General features: G+C 52.6%; 2 protein-coding genes across 6 annotated transcripts in view; one reads left to right on the plus strand and one right to left on the minus strand.

The window, feature by feature from the left end:
- Positions 1-109: 109 nt before the first annotated feature.
- On the plus strand, positions 110-2,935 carry RDH8 (retinol dehydrogenase 8). Its single transcript, XM_005531418.2, has 6 exons — positions 110-212; positions 285-446; positions 938-1,117; positions 1,189-1,282; positions 1,368-1,551; positions 2,170-2,935. Exons 1-6 carry the CDS (start codon positions 116-118, stop codon positions 2,407-2,409), a joined length of 957 nt encoding a protein of 318 aa, XP_005531475.1. The 5' UTR covers positions 110-115; the 3' UTR covers positions 2,410-2,935.
- A 3,263-nt stretch (positions 2,936-6,198) lies between these two features.
- Positions 6,199-15,459, minus strand: part of IKZF3 (IKAROS family zinc finger 3) — a 34,103-nt gene continuing 24,842 nt past the window's right edge. For 4 of the 5 annotated variants that reach the window (XM_088068132.1, XM_088068134.1, XM_088068133.1 and 1 more), the window contains 2 exons: positions 12,136-12,252; positions 6,199-8,690 (listed from right to left, as the gene is read on the minus strand). In XM_088068132.1, coding sequence (XP_087924258.1) covers positions 7,987-8,690; positions 12,136-12,252 — 821 coding nt within the window. In that variant the 3' untranslated portion in view covers positions 6,199-7,986. The remainder of the gene's footprint in view (positions 8,691-12,135; positions 12,253-15,459) is intronic. The other variant, XM_014260197.2, reaches the window with a different exon arrangement.

Raw genomic sequence — 15,459 nt, forward strand, 5'->3', positions numbered from 1 at the left:
GCCGCAAATCCCCGGGCGGGGGGATTATCCAGGAGGGATTAAGGGCCCGGATTTGGGGGGGCTGGGGCGGCTGCTATAAAGGCGGGGGGCTGGGGCGCGGGGAGGAGGCCGTGCCATGGCTCCCAAGACGGTGCTGATCACCGGCTGCTCCTCCGGCATCGGGCTGGCGCTGGCCGTGCGGCTGGCCCGGGACAAGCAGCGCCGCTTCCGAGGTGAGCGGGGTGGAGGGACCCCCCCAGCCCCCGGGGAGAGCCCGCGGGGGCTGAGCCGCCTGTGCCCCCCAGTCATCGCCACCATGAGGAACGTGGGCAGGAGCGGGGCGCTGGCGGCGGCGGCGGGGCCGGCGCTGGGCAGGACGCTGGAGATCAAACAGCTGGACGTGTGTGATGAGGGCTCCATCCGCGCCTGCCTTGACAGCATCCCCGGGCGGCACATCGATATCCTGGGTGAGCCCCGGGATTCCTCTCCCACCCCGGTGCGGGGACCCTCCGTGATGGGGACCCTGTACTGGGGGCTGTCCAGCCAAGCTTGTCCCGTGCTGGGATCATTTGTGCTCCCAGCGCTGGGACTCTCCCAGCCAGGGACACCTCATGACCCTGACCCCGTGTACCCGGGACTGTCCATGCCAGGGACCCCCTGCACCAGGGACCCTCTGTGCTGGGACATTCCCATACCAGGGACCCTTCAAACTCAGGACATCCCATTGTGGGGACCCTCTGAGCACTGTCTCCCCCCCTGCCAAGGGCTCTTCACTCACAAGGAACCCCCTGACCCCACACACCTGTGACCCTCTATGCCAGGGACACCCTGCACCAGGGACCCTCCACACCCAGGACATCCCATGCTGGGGACACCCCAAGAACCAGGGACACCCCATGCCCAGGGTGTGGGATCCCCCAGCCCAGGGCACACCCCACTGATGCCCCCCTGCCCACAGTCAGCAATGCCGGGGTGGGCATGGCGGGACCCCTGGAGTGCCAGAGCCTGGCAGCCATGCAGAGCCTCATGGACACCAACTTCTTCGGCCTCGTCCGCCTGGTCAAGGAGGTGCTGCCCGACATGAAGAGACGCCGCGGCGGCCACATCGTCGTCATCAGCAGCATCATGGGCCTGCAGGGTAGGGGAAAACGGGGTGCCCTGGGGGGACCAGTCCCCACCCAGCCCTGACCGGGACTCCCAACCATCCAGGCATCGTCTTCAATGACATCTACTCGGCCTCCAAGTTCGCGGTGGAGGGGTTCTGCGAGAGCCTGGTGGTGCAGGCGCTGCGCTTCAACGTGGCGTGAGTGCGGGGACAGGCGACCGCGCAGCCCCTGGGGCCGGGGGGTGTGGGGGTGCCCAGTGCCCAGTGCCCCATCCCTGGGCAGGATCAGCCTGGTGGAGCCGGGGCCGGTGATGACGGAATTCGAGACCAAGTTGTACGAGGAAGCCGAACGCGCTGACTACTCACGGACCGACCCCGAGACGGCCAAAATTTTCACTGAGCTCTACCTGAGGAACTCCAGGGATGTGTTCACCAGCCTGGGCCAGACCCCTGAGGACATTGCAGAGGTGAGAGGCGGGCAGGGGGCCCCAGTGGGCTGGGGGGGGGCTGGGCAATTGGACAATTAGCTAATTAGACCTAGCAAGGAGCAGTGATGCCCAGCCAGCAGTGGGGCAGCTCTCACCCAGACAGCTCCATCCTAATGGGGCTGAGCATGGCTGGGAATGGGAATAGGAATGGTGATGGGATGAGAATGTGGATGGGATGGGAATAAGATGGGAAGGAACTGAGGATGGAGATGGGAGGGAAATGGAATGGGAATGAGAAGGGATGGAGATAGGGGTAGGATGGGATGGGGATGGAGTGGGATAGGCTAAAGAGGGATAGAATGGGAAGGAGTTGGGGATGGGATAGGAATGGTGATGGGGTGAGACGGGATGGATTAGAGATGGGGATAGGATGGGAAGGGCTTGGGATGGGGACAGGAAGTGAATGAGGAGTTGGGATGGGAATGGGGATAGGAGGGGAATGGGAAGGGAGGAGATGGGAATGTCATTGAGGATGGAGGTGCAGATGGGGATGGGATGCAGACAGGGTTGAAAAGGGGTAGAGGTGGGATGGGAATGGTGGAGGGCTGGGGCTGGGCTGTGGCGACAGGAAGGGGACAGTCCCATGCCCACGTGCAGCACACCCTGCGGGTGATCGAGGCGGCGCGGCCGCCGTTCCGGCACCAGACCAACGTGGCGTACACGCCGATGGCCGCGCTCAAACACGCCGACCCCAGCGGCGCCCTCATCACCGACGCCTTCTACAAGCTGGTGTTCAAGTACGACGCCGTGCTGCGGTTCGGCCTCCGCGCCATCCGCCTGCTCCGGTGGAAGGCACAGAAGGTCAAAGCGGGTGCGCGGCTTCTGGGCTTCAAATAAGCCCTTGTGGCCCCTGGGCACTGCCCAGCCCATCCCGGGGCGGGGGAGAGGGGCCGGGACCCGTGTGGGGTTTCGCTTCCCGTTGCCGGCTCGGAATAGCTCCCGCCGCCGCCGCATTAAAATGGGGAGGGTATTTATAACCAGCGCCGGGTGAGCAACGCAGAGCAGCTTCCTCCGGGAGTGCAGCAGCCGTGACGGGGCTGGGAAGGGCTGGCAGCTGCCCCCTGCCTGCCTCCTGCTCCCGTGGGGCACCTGTACCTCCGACCCGCGGGAGTGTGACACCCCGGGGACCTCACCCCCCGTCACCTCCTGGTGCTGCATCCTCCTTCCTCCAGGCACTGCCGTGGGGTCGGGAATGTCCCGTGGTGGAGGATGCTGTGTCACCCCTGTCTGGCACCGAGCCCTGGGGCACTGGGGCTGCACAGGGGGTGCGGGAGGTGTGGGGAGGGCAGAGAGCAGAGAGTGAGGGGTGTGCGGTGTGCTCAGAGGGGCACAGGGCTGCAAAGGGGGTGCAGGGGCCGGTGCAGAGGAGGGCTGGGATGTATGACAAGGGCTGGGTGTGTGCAGGGGAGCCCAGCAGCACACGCTGCCCCGGGGGTCCCCTCCAGCTCCCGCTGGGTGACGGCGGGGTGGGTTCACCCTGGGCGCTGGCGTGTGGGCACTTGGCGTGACAGCACCGGGAGGTGAGCGCGGGGGGAAACCGCAGGAGGCTCGGCCTCAATCAGCCCCGCTGCTCAGAAACCTTCCTGGCTCCCCCCGCGCTCCCCGGCGCAGCCCCCGGAGCCCTGGAGGGTCCCCCAGCCGCACGTGAGAGGGCTGGGTGGAAGCGGCTGCAGCTCCGTGTGCCTCGCACGTGGCTTCTCCGAGCCCCCCCGCCCCGCTCCAGGGACCCTGGGGACAGAATGGAGGTGGGGAAGGAAATATTTTTGCATTATCCCCCCTTCTCGCACGAGTTAATGGCAAAACGGCGGTGGGACCGTGGCCCCGGGGTGATGGCAGCACCTGTGGGACGTGCAGGGGTGACATCAAAGCGGTGACAGTGTCGCTGCCTCCCCTCACTGCGGTTTCTGCAGATTTGACTAACTTTCTCCGCTTGGGGGGCAGGATGGGGGGGGGAGGCGTGACTCTGCCCGGCCCCGGGGAGCAACGAGGGGGCCCCCGGCACAATGCCACAGCTGTGGGAAACGGGGCTGAGGGAGGACAGGAGCCCTCTCGTACCCCCCCAGCCCCGCGGTGCCCTCCAGTGCCCAGGGGAGCAGCAATGGGGCTGGTACTGGGGGAACTGGGGGGAGCAGGATGAGCCGCAGCGCTCAGTGCGGGTGGGGGGCAGTGGGGTCTGGGGGGAGCAGTGACAGTCCCCAGCCCCGCTCCCAGCTCCTGCCGTCCGGGGCAGAGAGAGGAGGGAACAGGGAGCTGCTGTGTGGGTGAGGGGATCCCCAAGCGCTGGGGAGCACCTGGGTTATGTTTGAGGCTGAGGAGCATCACCTCCCACCTGGAGCATCCTCCGTGGCCATGGAGCACCACTTGGAGCCCAGGACTTTCACCCCCAGCCCACCCAGCGGGTGCCGGGGTGGAGGCGTTGCCGCAGGGGCCGGGCTGGAAGTAGATTCTTCTAAAAACAATCATCTGCTGGGGCTTTCCTGTCGCCGGCGTGTGACAATTGCCAGCCGCTCCCCGTGTCCTCGATCCCCCGAGGATTTCGCTGCCAGGTGCCGACTCGCTGCCATGCAAATGTGGCGCCAGATATAACCGGGCTGGAGGGGCTGGAGGGGCCGGTTCGGCGGCTCCCCGGGGGCTTCACTTCCCTCCCGGCGCAGTGAGGGGGGCACCAGGCGTGACACAAGCCTGCTGTCCCCGTGGTGGTGCCCCGGTGACAGCCACGGCTCGTGCTGCACACGCTTGTCTCGGTGGGAGCCCCGGGGCTGCAGAGCTCCCCGTGGCGGTGCCAGAGCTGGGGGCACTTCCCATGCCCCTTCCCTCTCTCGCTCAGCGCAGAGGTGGCTCTGCTCACCCCCTGCCCCCCGGATTTGGGAACCCGACCCACGCGGAGGGTGGGAAAACGCCGCCGGGTCCCGCCGGGCCGGCGCGGGGAGCGTGACTCAGTGCACGGCCGGGGAATGGGGACACGGAGGAGGTGGTGGCAGTGACTCAGTCCTCCCTGTCCCCTCCCGGCACCGTCGGGTTTTGGGTGCTGGACGGCTCCCCGCGGGAGCAGGAGCCGGCCGGGATGCTCCAGGGATGCAGACCAACACCCGGAAGAGTTTTATGGGATTTTTTGTGCGTTAAGAAGCGTGTTTCAACACGACGACAGGAGAAACGAGTTCCTCTGTGCTCTATCACGATTACAGCTATCAGCAGATAAGGATCTCTCTGTCACAACACCAACTGAAGGTTTCTGTAAGCCTTTAAAGGAGTTTGTCTCCGGGCAGGAGAAGGCTGAGGGGTTTTGGATCAAACCAATTCTTATTAAGGGACAAACCAGGATGGGAAGACTCCGTGGGACTCGCTGTTCCCAGCCCTGAGCCCCCTGTGTCTCACCCAACCCTCGGAGTGTCCCGGCAGCAGAAAAGACCCCTCAGTGCTTGTGTCGCACCCGGGCTGGGAAGGAAGTGAAGGGAAAAGAAAAAAAGGATCCTCTGACTTTCTTCTCGGTTTTTTTCGTTTCTGTTTCTCAAGCGTGTCCAGCTCTTGCGGCAGAAGGTGTCGGGGGGAATGAAACAAGCGCGAAGAACGTCAGCCTGGTAAAGCAGGTGCTAAAAGGGCCGGGGGGCTGGTGTGAGCCTCCACCCTCTGCCGCAGGGATGTTTCCATCTGGCTGACACAGCCCCGGCACCCCCAGGAGCCACGATCCCACCCCACAGCCCGAGCGCGGGGCTGAGCTGCCTTCACCCCACAGCTCTCGGGTTAAATCGATCCTCTATTAACCAAAACTGTGTCTAACACCATTTTCCAGCAGTCAGAGGAGCAGACGATGTTATTTTACACCTCTGACGGTATCAGTTACTCCACTGAGTAACTGGTTGTGCTGAGCACAGCCTCCACCGTGGCTCAGCACCCCATGGGGACACAGCCCAGCTACAGGTGTGCTGCTCACAGCTTCCATCACACCCGTGGCATTTACAGCTCCCAGAGGTGACAGGCACCAGCAGCTCCAGCCCCAGCACTCACTCCCACTCCTCAGCCAGCTCTGCTGGGCACTCCCAGCTCTGTTTTCATGGCTGACAGAGTGGACATTTATTTGCTGGCATTTTAAAAACTTTAATAAATCTTTAAGCACCAGAAGCTCATTTTGTGGTGCCAAAAGCTCCTTTCCTGAGCCTCCCCTGCCCACTCTTGATGTGTAATTCATCAGTAAATGAAGAACTAAGTGAGACGGACACACCAAAGCACCAGAGAATGCTCCAAACCTGTTCCAGACCAAAATAACCAAGCCAGGAGCAGAATAAATCAGGCTCCCAACAAGTACCAGTGGTTTTTCTATCTGTTTTCCCAGACAAGGTGGTTTCCAGAGCTCTTCCAAGCTCAGAGACCTGCCCTGGACCAACACAGCCCCTCAACATCCAGGCACTGCCCAGTGGGATTCCCACCTCCCAAGCCAGTGACAGCTCTGTGGGACAGGGATGAATGATGGGGTATAAAGGGACAATTAAAGTGTATTCTTAGATGAATCCATTACCCCATCCACTTATGGAAATTAAGATGTTTAGGTGGCTCCAGGAGACATCTCTCTGTGGATCCCTTTAAGAACCTGCCTTTGCCTGCCCTCAAGTCAGGACATCGTCATTATTTAAATATTTTATTCATTTATTGACAATTCTTTGGTCTTGAAAACTAAGCCATTGAAAAGCAAGCTTGTCACAAAATGAGAAATTGATAAAGACAACCACAATGTCCTAAAAATGTCGGACTTAAAAACGTCAGGGCAGCAGCGGAACCTTCTTTTTGTCCTCTGGGAATTCTCTCGATCCCTTCCCCTCCCTTTCCCTCTGTTTTGTGGACCCCAAGGTTTGGCCTTTGGGGCTGATCCCTGATGGAACTGCAGCCTCCCTCACAGGAGGAGCACTGGTCACATTGTGTTCACTGGGGGAGAGCAAACATACACCTTTCTCATGGTGGGGCTCTGGGAAACATCCTAAACCTGCTTTACAGCTCCACACATAACAGTAAAAGAGTTCTCCTCAACCCCAGGGATAGCAGGATCCTGGATTAGAGCTTCCACAGCACTCTGGATACTCAGACACGCTGCAGGCTGATTTATCCCTCTCCAGACCCACTCTTAGTGGGAAAAATGAACATAAATTTCTTATTTTGTACCTTAAAATTCAGGGAGGAAATAACTGAGCCAAAAGAATTCAGAGGGAGGGATGAATTTCAGTATTTCTTGTCCCTCAGCCCTCCAGCCTTCCTTCAGGGAAGTGATTGGATCACCAAGGATAACACAAAAGCAACACAGCTCTCAAACCACACAAGGGATGCAGAAAGTCCGTCAGAACACTCCTAACTACGGGATGCAAAAATACTTTGCAAAGACTAAACCTTCACTCAGCAAAGCCGTTACCAAACCCCTCTCCAGCACAGGGACACCGACACAGCTGCGGGGCCATGGGGAGATTCAAAGAACTGTTGTAAAAACCAGCTTCAAAGGGATGGCACCTGCTCAGGGTGTGGAGCAGCACCTCCCAAGGGCTGCCCCGCTGCAGGTGTGGCTCTCACACACCTGCCTGAGGTCTCACCTGCCCACAGCCAGCCAGGGCCACCCTATGGGGACATGGATGGCATGGCCACATGTCCTGCTGTGGGAACAAGGCAGAGGCACAACACACAGCACAGCTTCATCCTCCTTCTCGGCACCCATCAGAAAGGAGGAGTTTCCAGCAATGAAAATTGGGATTTCCCCCAGGCCACATGGATGAGCCAACCAGTGACCTCACTGGGTATCCCAAAAATATGTACTGTTAAAAAAATCCCAACCCCAAGTAAGTCTCATTTCTTATTTTTCTCTTACAGAGTAACTTTAAAGAAAGTCAGCAGTGGGGTAAGAAAAATGAAAGTGTGCCACACTCTTGTTAGGGCTTAGGGGAAAAGCTTAAAGGAGGAATTAATAATCCCTCCCTTTTCCTGCCCTCGTTTTCCTTGTTTTGGTGATGAGCCACTGGGATTATAACTAGGAAAAGCTCCTCCAACACACCTCTGACTATACACCTGAATGAGCAGGGGAATTGGCATGAAAACCTTTTGTGCTGACTTAAAGCAAACTCTATAAAAACAAACACAAGTTAAAAATTGAAAACATCGTAAATGGCTCTGAAGTTTCACAAAAATAAAGTTCATATCAAACCCAGTCTCTGCTCCTGGTGCTTCCCACAGTCCCACTCACCACAGCAGCCAGGCAGAGATGCTACAGAACACTGAATTATTGGGAAAGACAAATTTAAAAAGGTGTCACCTCCTTGTGACACACTTAAAACTGGCCTAGAAAAATACTCAAGAAATTTCATTATACTAATTAAAAACCCAACCAACCAAGCCTCCCCTCCGATGGGAAACACAGCCTTTGACCTTGGAGAACCGGTCCTTTCACTTGAGCACGACTCTATGCTCTCCCCGAGCTATGTGTGAGGAGAACTCGTAGCGGTCGTGGCTCCGGTAGCCGCAGACGTTGCACTCGAAGGGGTCACGGAAGCCGTGGCAGCCCATGTGGATGGTGAACATCACGTAATCCAGGAAGAGCACGCGGCAGTGGTCGCAGCGGTACACCCCGATGGCCTCCCCTTCCTTGTTGATGACCTTGAAGGCGTCTCGCGGGCAGATGGCGGGCGGCTTGATGATGTCGTACGGCCTCGAGAAATCCTTCAGGGCTTGGAGGCCGTTGCGGGTCGGAGCCGGGATCACCTGGCTCTGGTGGAAGGTGGGATTGGGCCTCTCCTCGTGGTTGCTGTCAGTGTCTGTGGAGTCGTGGCCGCTGTTGTTTGGGGAAAGGCCCCTCTCGGATGACAGGCTCTTGTCCCTGAGGAGGCCGTGGCTCTTCTCGGTCTCTGGCACGGCGCCGTTGGGGACATCGGCGCGGGGCAGCGGCAGCGGGTACAGGCTGCTGATGACCGGCACCATCTCGGCCGTGGGGGCCGGCGAGGTCTGCACCAGCGGGCGCAGGGCCTCGGCTCCGAGGTAGGTGATGGCGTTGTTGATGGCCTGGTCCATCATGCGCCCGTGCATCATCTCGCTCTCCTTTTCGTACAGGAAACTGGAGTTATAATTGACATCGAAGCTGGGCCGTTTCTCACCTGCAAGAGACGAGAGGTGATAATTACCTGGGTGGGTAAAGAACTGTTTGAACCCCATGAAGACTTTTCTAAAGGGCAGAAATCCCTGGGAATGGGGCATGATATGTTCTCTGCTGAAAGAGGCTGTTCTTACACACAGCTAGCATTTGGGTGTTATTTTTTGTTTTTTTCATATTTTTTTAAACCTCAGGCTTAGAAGCAAACCAGTCTAATAGAGGAGGTGGTGAGGCTACTTTCTGAGAGATTCACCTTTGAAAAGTCCTTGGACACTGAAGTCAGTTTTCCCCACTGTCCTTTGACAGCTACAGCTTCCTCTGCACCACACCTGAACCTCTACACAGGAATTCAGGTAATCTAATACTGGCAGATATAAATATATCCACAGTTAGGGTCACTTGATACTGGGTTAATGAAAAGAAAAATGTTTTCCTCTGGGTGTGATGGGGTTTGGAAAACTCTGAACTGGGCAGAAGTGGAGGAGAGTGCAATTCTGAAATTCTGCTTACACCTCTCTGGGCAGCACAGTGCAACTCCAGTTCTCTGTGCCAGCTGCAAGGAGGAAATAAACTGCACCCCAAAAGCGCTAAAAACATTTTGGAGGTGAATGTCTAGAAATAAGTAACTGAATTCTGTGGTTACTAAAACCATCAACTTGTTCATAGCTTAAGAAAAACACAAAAAAGAGCAGACAAAAGGTTTCACGTGCAAGTGACTCGCAAACATTAGATCCACGAATCTCTTAGTTACGGTAACTCGACTGGTGCAGATGTTTATCAGTCACCTGTCAACACCGTGACTCAATGTGTATGAAACTCGTGGGGTTTCACTGCAAAGGCAGAAAACCAGGAGCTCACGTTTCTCCTCTAAAACACTCCAAGAGGTTAATGAACCACAAGAGTGTAACTGCTTCCAGCCCACAGCACCACTCGTCGTCCAGCTTCGCATGGAAGGAAACAAAATGCCGCAGTACTTTTGGGTGACTCATAAAACCAGCTTTGGGCAAGTGAAAGACGTGAATAAATTGGAAATTTAAAAAGAAAAAAAACAAACCCAAAACAACAAAAATAGACAAGACTCCCTAAAAATGTTGGTGTTAAGATTCACTGTTGTAAAGTAAGATAAAAAAACACTATGTATGATCATAGGATTGAGGAATATCCTGAGTTGGAAGGGACCCACCAGGATCATTGGGCTCAAGTCCTGAATGATCACTGAGGCTCTCACAGTGATCTGTGATTCCATTGTGCTGGTGGATTTTAAGGCCCCCCAGGAAAAGGCTCTGAAGAGGGGCCTGGTGCAGAGGTGAAGAGCCAAGTGTAGGGGCTGATGGTCCCTGCCCTTGTGTGGGACTTTTACTGGTGCACACGAGGCAGCTACTGGGGTTGGAAATGTGAAAAATAAAGTGGGTGAGACTCCTGGTGCTTGTCTGAATCTCTGCAGAGTCCTCCAATTAGAATAAAGGGGTTTTTCTTCCAATCAATGGACTTCATTCAGAGAAACGAGCCAAACAAAGATGCCTTGTTAGTGTATACCCTTGTCCCTGCTTCCTGACTAAATGAGATATCAGCACTCATTCCCAGATTTCCCAAGGAATCCCCATGCTGGCCTGGCAGATCCGAGCTCTGACAGGGACAGGTCAGAAAGGCACAGGAGTCAAGGTCGGACAGCCTGCTCCTGAAAACATCTTTCCCAGGGATACAGAGGACTGAGGGGAGAGGATGTAATTATTAAATTACAATTTCACGTGTAATTTAACAAGAAAAATCACAGAAGTCCTAGAAAAACAGCAAGTTTCAAAATCTGGTTATTTTGTGCCTTTAGGTGATCTGTGATGGGTTCTCCAGCTTCTCCACACAATCACCTGTATGTGCAGTGCCAGTTCATGCCATCCAGAACTAGCACAAATCCCAGAGGATCTGGGCCACACAGGAACTCAGTGGCTCACAAAGGAAACCCCAAACCCGCTCATTCTTCACGTTAGGCTCATGCTGAGGGGGTGCATCCTGCTGCAGGCGTGTTTAATAAAATACATAAAGGTCAAACTGGTGGTGATTGCACAATGAGAGAGCTGAAAAAAAGCTAAAATAGAGGAAGCTAAAGGGTTACAAACCCATTTGCATTAGTATTGCTTTTTGAACCACAGCAAAAAGTGTAAGGGCTGAGCCCCACAGGCCCAGTTTCAATCCTGAGCACCAAAGGCACGCAGATAGAATGTACTGTGAACACTCAGATGTGTGGCTGTGCAGTGACATGACTTTTAGAAAGCCACACTGATGTAAAATAAATAAATGAGACCAGTTTTCATAGATGAAAGCCCAGTGCTACCCATCAAACCCACTAAGAGCTCCATTACCTTCAAAAACTGAGTTTTTGAACACATCCTGTATGGACGGATCCAGCTGCTCACCTTTACCTGGATGGATCTGGCTGCTCACCTTTACCTGGATGGATCCAGCTGCTCACCTTTACCTGGATGGATCCAGCTGCTCACCTTTACCTGGATGGAACTGGCTGCTCACCTTTTCCTGTCTCTGGACCTCGTGCACCCCGTGCTGGGAGTTTGGCTGCAGCAGCTGTGGGAGCCCTGCCTGCACTCCCAGCCCACATCTCTCCCTCCCACATGGGCCCCACTCAGAGGGTGAACTTTATATTGAGCCATAAAATTAAAAAAAAACACTTGTTACCTTATATAACCCTACAAAGAGCACAAATAAGGCTTCATCAGCACCAATAATACATAACTGCTGACTAAGGGTTTTCCTTAGGACACAGGGCTGTATTTTATTTTCTCTAAAGGTAGGCTGATGAAATAAGACTGGCCAAGAGGGTCAGGTGTTTGCTGAAACCCAGAACCTGCCCAACTAGTATTTAAGATCCTCAACATGCAAAACTCTGATCATGTACAATTAAATGCAAAGAAAATACTGTGGAAACATCTGCTTGCTTAAATTACCACAAGAAAGGATTTGATACTTTTTAACCATGGACAAATTTAGGAGGATGACTAAGAGAAATCCAATACTTTTCTGTCTTTAGGCCTTATTCCACACATGAATCCTGCAGGAATCTTCAGCTCCTGCTGAGAAAACAATCTTCCTGTTCTTTGCCTGTTCTAGATCCTAGCAGAGAACATTTCAAATACATAGGTACAGAAATGGCACGTGGAAACTTATAAAACATATTTATAAATCACCTACATAAACACACAAGGCACAACAGTAGCTTTCACCCAGTTTAAACAGCCAACAGAATAAATTATTTTTGTTTTAATCAACCCCTTACAACAAATCACTAAAACCCCATCACAAAAATCAGTGTTACTTTATTCTTTTGTATTAGATGCTAAGCTTGAGCAGGATATTTAAAAGAAGCAGAGGCATTGCACTGTTTGTTACCGACCCACACGTATTTAACTGTTGCAGATGAAAAGGGGTTTTGTTCTTACCAATAAATTTCTGAGGCATTGAGCTTTTTCTCTTTGCCACGTTGCTCGCTAGCCTGTCCAGCACAAGGGCTCTTTCAGTTCCCATCTCTGCCTTGATGTGCCTTGCCTCCACGCTGGCTAGGTTGGAAAATGCGAAAAGGAAGGGGAAAAAAAAAGAGAAAAAACAAATACAACACGTAGGTGAACAGGAAAAATAGAAAGATTAAAAAAAAAGAGCTGACTGGTTTAATCTCCAGTCAGCAACATAACTGGAGGAAACAGTTTGGAGATATAATGCAAAATTGGTTTTGCTTTTTCTGTCATTCCTGCTCTCTGGGCACCCGTTGTGGTCAGTGGCAGCACAGCCCTGAGCTCACTCAGGGGGAGCACAAACCAGAACTGTCACCAGCCAGAGGAAGTAAATGAACTGGCTGAAAGGTTGGTTAAATTGTAGATGGAGATAGAAGCTCTGCTGGCCTTTCTTTTTTATTCTGAGTAAGGCTGGGTGACACCTGCACACTCAGTGTTTCGAGCTGCAGTAGGAGACACTCAGTGCTCCTGCTTAACTTTTCAGATATCAGTCATAGATGTCTTAACGAATCACTAAGAAACTTGTATGATATATATCAGTGTTCCAGTAAAATAAAAGTAATAAAACCTTTCAAAATTCAAAATTTCTGACTCTTTTTTCCCTAGGTGGTACTATCACTTAATATTTTTTCCAAAATGCTACAGCTAAAACTAACTATGAATGAATGTTTCTCTGTGTTTTAAAGCTTCTTACAACCTCCCATATTTCTAATTTTTGGAAAAGTACCTGTGACACTCTTGGGACTGGGCCAATTAAGGCTCTTTCCATATCCCAGAGCTCTCCTCAGATGTGCTGAGCAGTGCCCAGCACTGCACAGAAGCTGTGCTTGCTCTCTGCTCCTGGAGGCTGCAGAGGCCTTGAGCTGGAGAGCTGCCACCTCATCTCTCTACTACCACACTAATACTGATCGTAACTGCTGTGGCTTCCCCCCAAACCCTGCTCACACCTCAGTAGCACCCATCTGACCTGGTACTTCTATGTCAAAAATTGTAATAAAGAGTAAACTCATTGCTGGGAGTACCAGGGATCACTGTGCTGAGAACTGGACACATCTTAATGGACTGACCAAGCCTGTAGGAGTTGGGATCTACAAGCTGAGGACAATGAGGGGTGATTTACTTTCCCAAGGTGGTATGAAAGGTTGGATCTCACTGTGATAGAGCCCTGGTTGCTGTGTTACTGTACATACACCAACATAGCTAAATATAGAATCGTGGAAACATGGAATGATTTGAGTTGGAAAGGACCTTGAAGATCATCCAGTGCCTCCCACTGCCATGGGCAGGAACATCTTCCACTCTCCCAAGTTGCTCCAAGCCCCATCCATCCTGGCCTTGGACATTTCCAGGGATGAGACAGTCACAGGCTCTCTGGACAACTGTGCCAGGACCTCACCACCCTCCCAGGGAAGAATTTTTTCCTAACATCCCATCCAACCCTGCCCTCTGGCAGTCTAAAACCATTGTCCCTTCTCCTGTCACTCTCTGCATGTATAAAAAGTCCTTCTGCCTCCTTTTTATAAACCCCTTAAGGCACTGGTAGGCCAAAATGAGGTCTCCCTGAATATATGAAGCATAACCTAACCAGTGCCAGAGGAAAGCGATAGGAACACTTTGATATCACTTAGTCCTGCTAAATACAGATTTATTAAGTATCAGACTTAAATTTCTGTTTGCCCAGTAGAGCAAGTGCTGAAAGTGCAGCTTCATCCTTCCCAGCTCTGTGCAGCCTTTCCCTGAGCGTTTCAGTCTGTCCTCTGTACCTGTTTGTCAGTACTGCTCCTGATAACATGAGTTTCAGTCAGCACAAACCATGACTCACCAAACCTCAGCCAGAACTATTTGTTCATGTTTGTTCAGCAGTTTGTAAACGTCAAGTGTTTCAGAGGTTCTTGGTGCCACAAACACTGGCTACAAATATGAGTCAGGGAGGATGGGATAACAGGGCCTGGCTCCACTTGGTCACAGTCCTGGAACCTTGGGATGTACGTGACAGCCAGCCCTGTGCAGGGCATGAAGTGCCTTGAAGGTAATAACACACTGCTCTTCTAGTCTCAGTTTTATTCCAAATTACTCCAGTGTGCTTGGAGGTTCCCATAAATATATTCATCCCTTCTCCCAGCATGAAATACCCAGACGCGATGTAAGAGCTGCCCGAAGTGAGACAAAACACCAGGTTAAAGTGACACTCTGAAAGGAAGGGAGAGAGGTAGAGTGTAATCACCTGCTTGGGCTTGGGCCAGAAGCTCTAGTTTGGTTTTGAAAATTATAGGGTTTTTAATTTCAGGAGTTCAGTTTAATTCTCATGATCCAAAGCCTGGAATATGCATCTTTATATTAACTTTAGATGACTGTAGTGCAAGGTTTGAACTACCCCCAACCCCAAACCTCATAATCATGGCTGGATCATTGCACAACTCATTAACAATGGTAATCTAAATTTTAAAAACCCCAACAACACTGAACAAAATATGGTGCTGTATATTCAAAAATGTGCTTTTTTCTTTGTAAAGAAAAAAGAAAGAACACACAGTTCACCCATATCATGAGCGCAGCTCCCTGGTCCCTGCCAGCTCTTTGTTTTTCTGATTTTGTTGTTCTAGTTCCTCTTTTTCTCAGCCTTCACCTTCAGGAGTTGCCCTCTGAGGACCCATGGGTTGCTCTAGTAAAGCTTTAATTCCACATTTTCAGAGGTTTTCCCCTATCCTGGCAGGACCCAGAGCAGGGTTGCTCTCGGCCCTCCCAGCCCCAGGAGCACACTGGAAGCTGCACGTAGCACATCAGGGATGACTTGTCAACATTATTTATGTGCCACCAAGGGAACTTTAATTGTTAAATTAATGTCAGGAGGGCAGACGAGGGCTTCCTGCAGGGATAACAGAGCCTTTCCTCAGAGGAGATCTGCAGAGACAGTAACTATTGACCTACATAACATGTTCTGGGACTTCTGTAGAATCAATCTCGCAGCTTCATGGTTCTCTGCCCTTTTATTTTAATGCTGAGGGTATTTGCTTTCACATTAAGATTTTAGACTCCTTGCTACTGGCTATTTTTTTCTAAAGAAAAAATAATCTCTATTTGTGGGCCACAAAAGGTCTTTGATGACATTTTCACAACCCAGCCTTAGGGAAACTGTGTCTGCTCCCAGTAAGATAGAGGTGGTTATACAGGTTCTCACCCACAACACTTCTCTCTGTACCCAGAAACTAACTGGAAATCATCTCATCCAACTTTTTCTTCTGGATCACATGTTAA

This window comes from Pseudopodoces humilis, chromosome 29 (genome assembly GCF_049639895.1).
Source record: "Pseudopodoces humilis isolate 2021_Gansu_Grassland_sample_001 chromosome 29, ASM4963989v1, whole genome shotgun sequence".
NCBI lineage: Eukaryota > Metazoa > Chordata > Aves > Passeriformes > Paridae > Pseudopodoces > Pseudopodoces humilis.

Bases quoted from the DNA above. Each gene is read 5' to 3' on its own strand.
- RDH8 (XM_005531418.2), top strand. From the start codon at position 116: ATGGCTCCCAAGACGGTGCTGATCACCGGCTGCTCCTCCGGCATCGGG. The intron at 1,283-1,367 runs GTGAGTGCGGGG...ATCCCTGGGCAG, and splicing joins GCGCTGCGCTTCAACGTGGC to GATCAGCCTGGTGGAGCCGG. The intron at 1,552-2,169 runs GTGAGAGGCGGG...GCCCACGTGCAG, and splicing joins CCCCTGAGGACATTGCAGAG to CACACCCTGCGGGTGATCGA.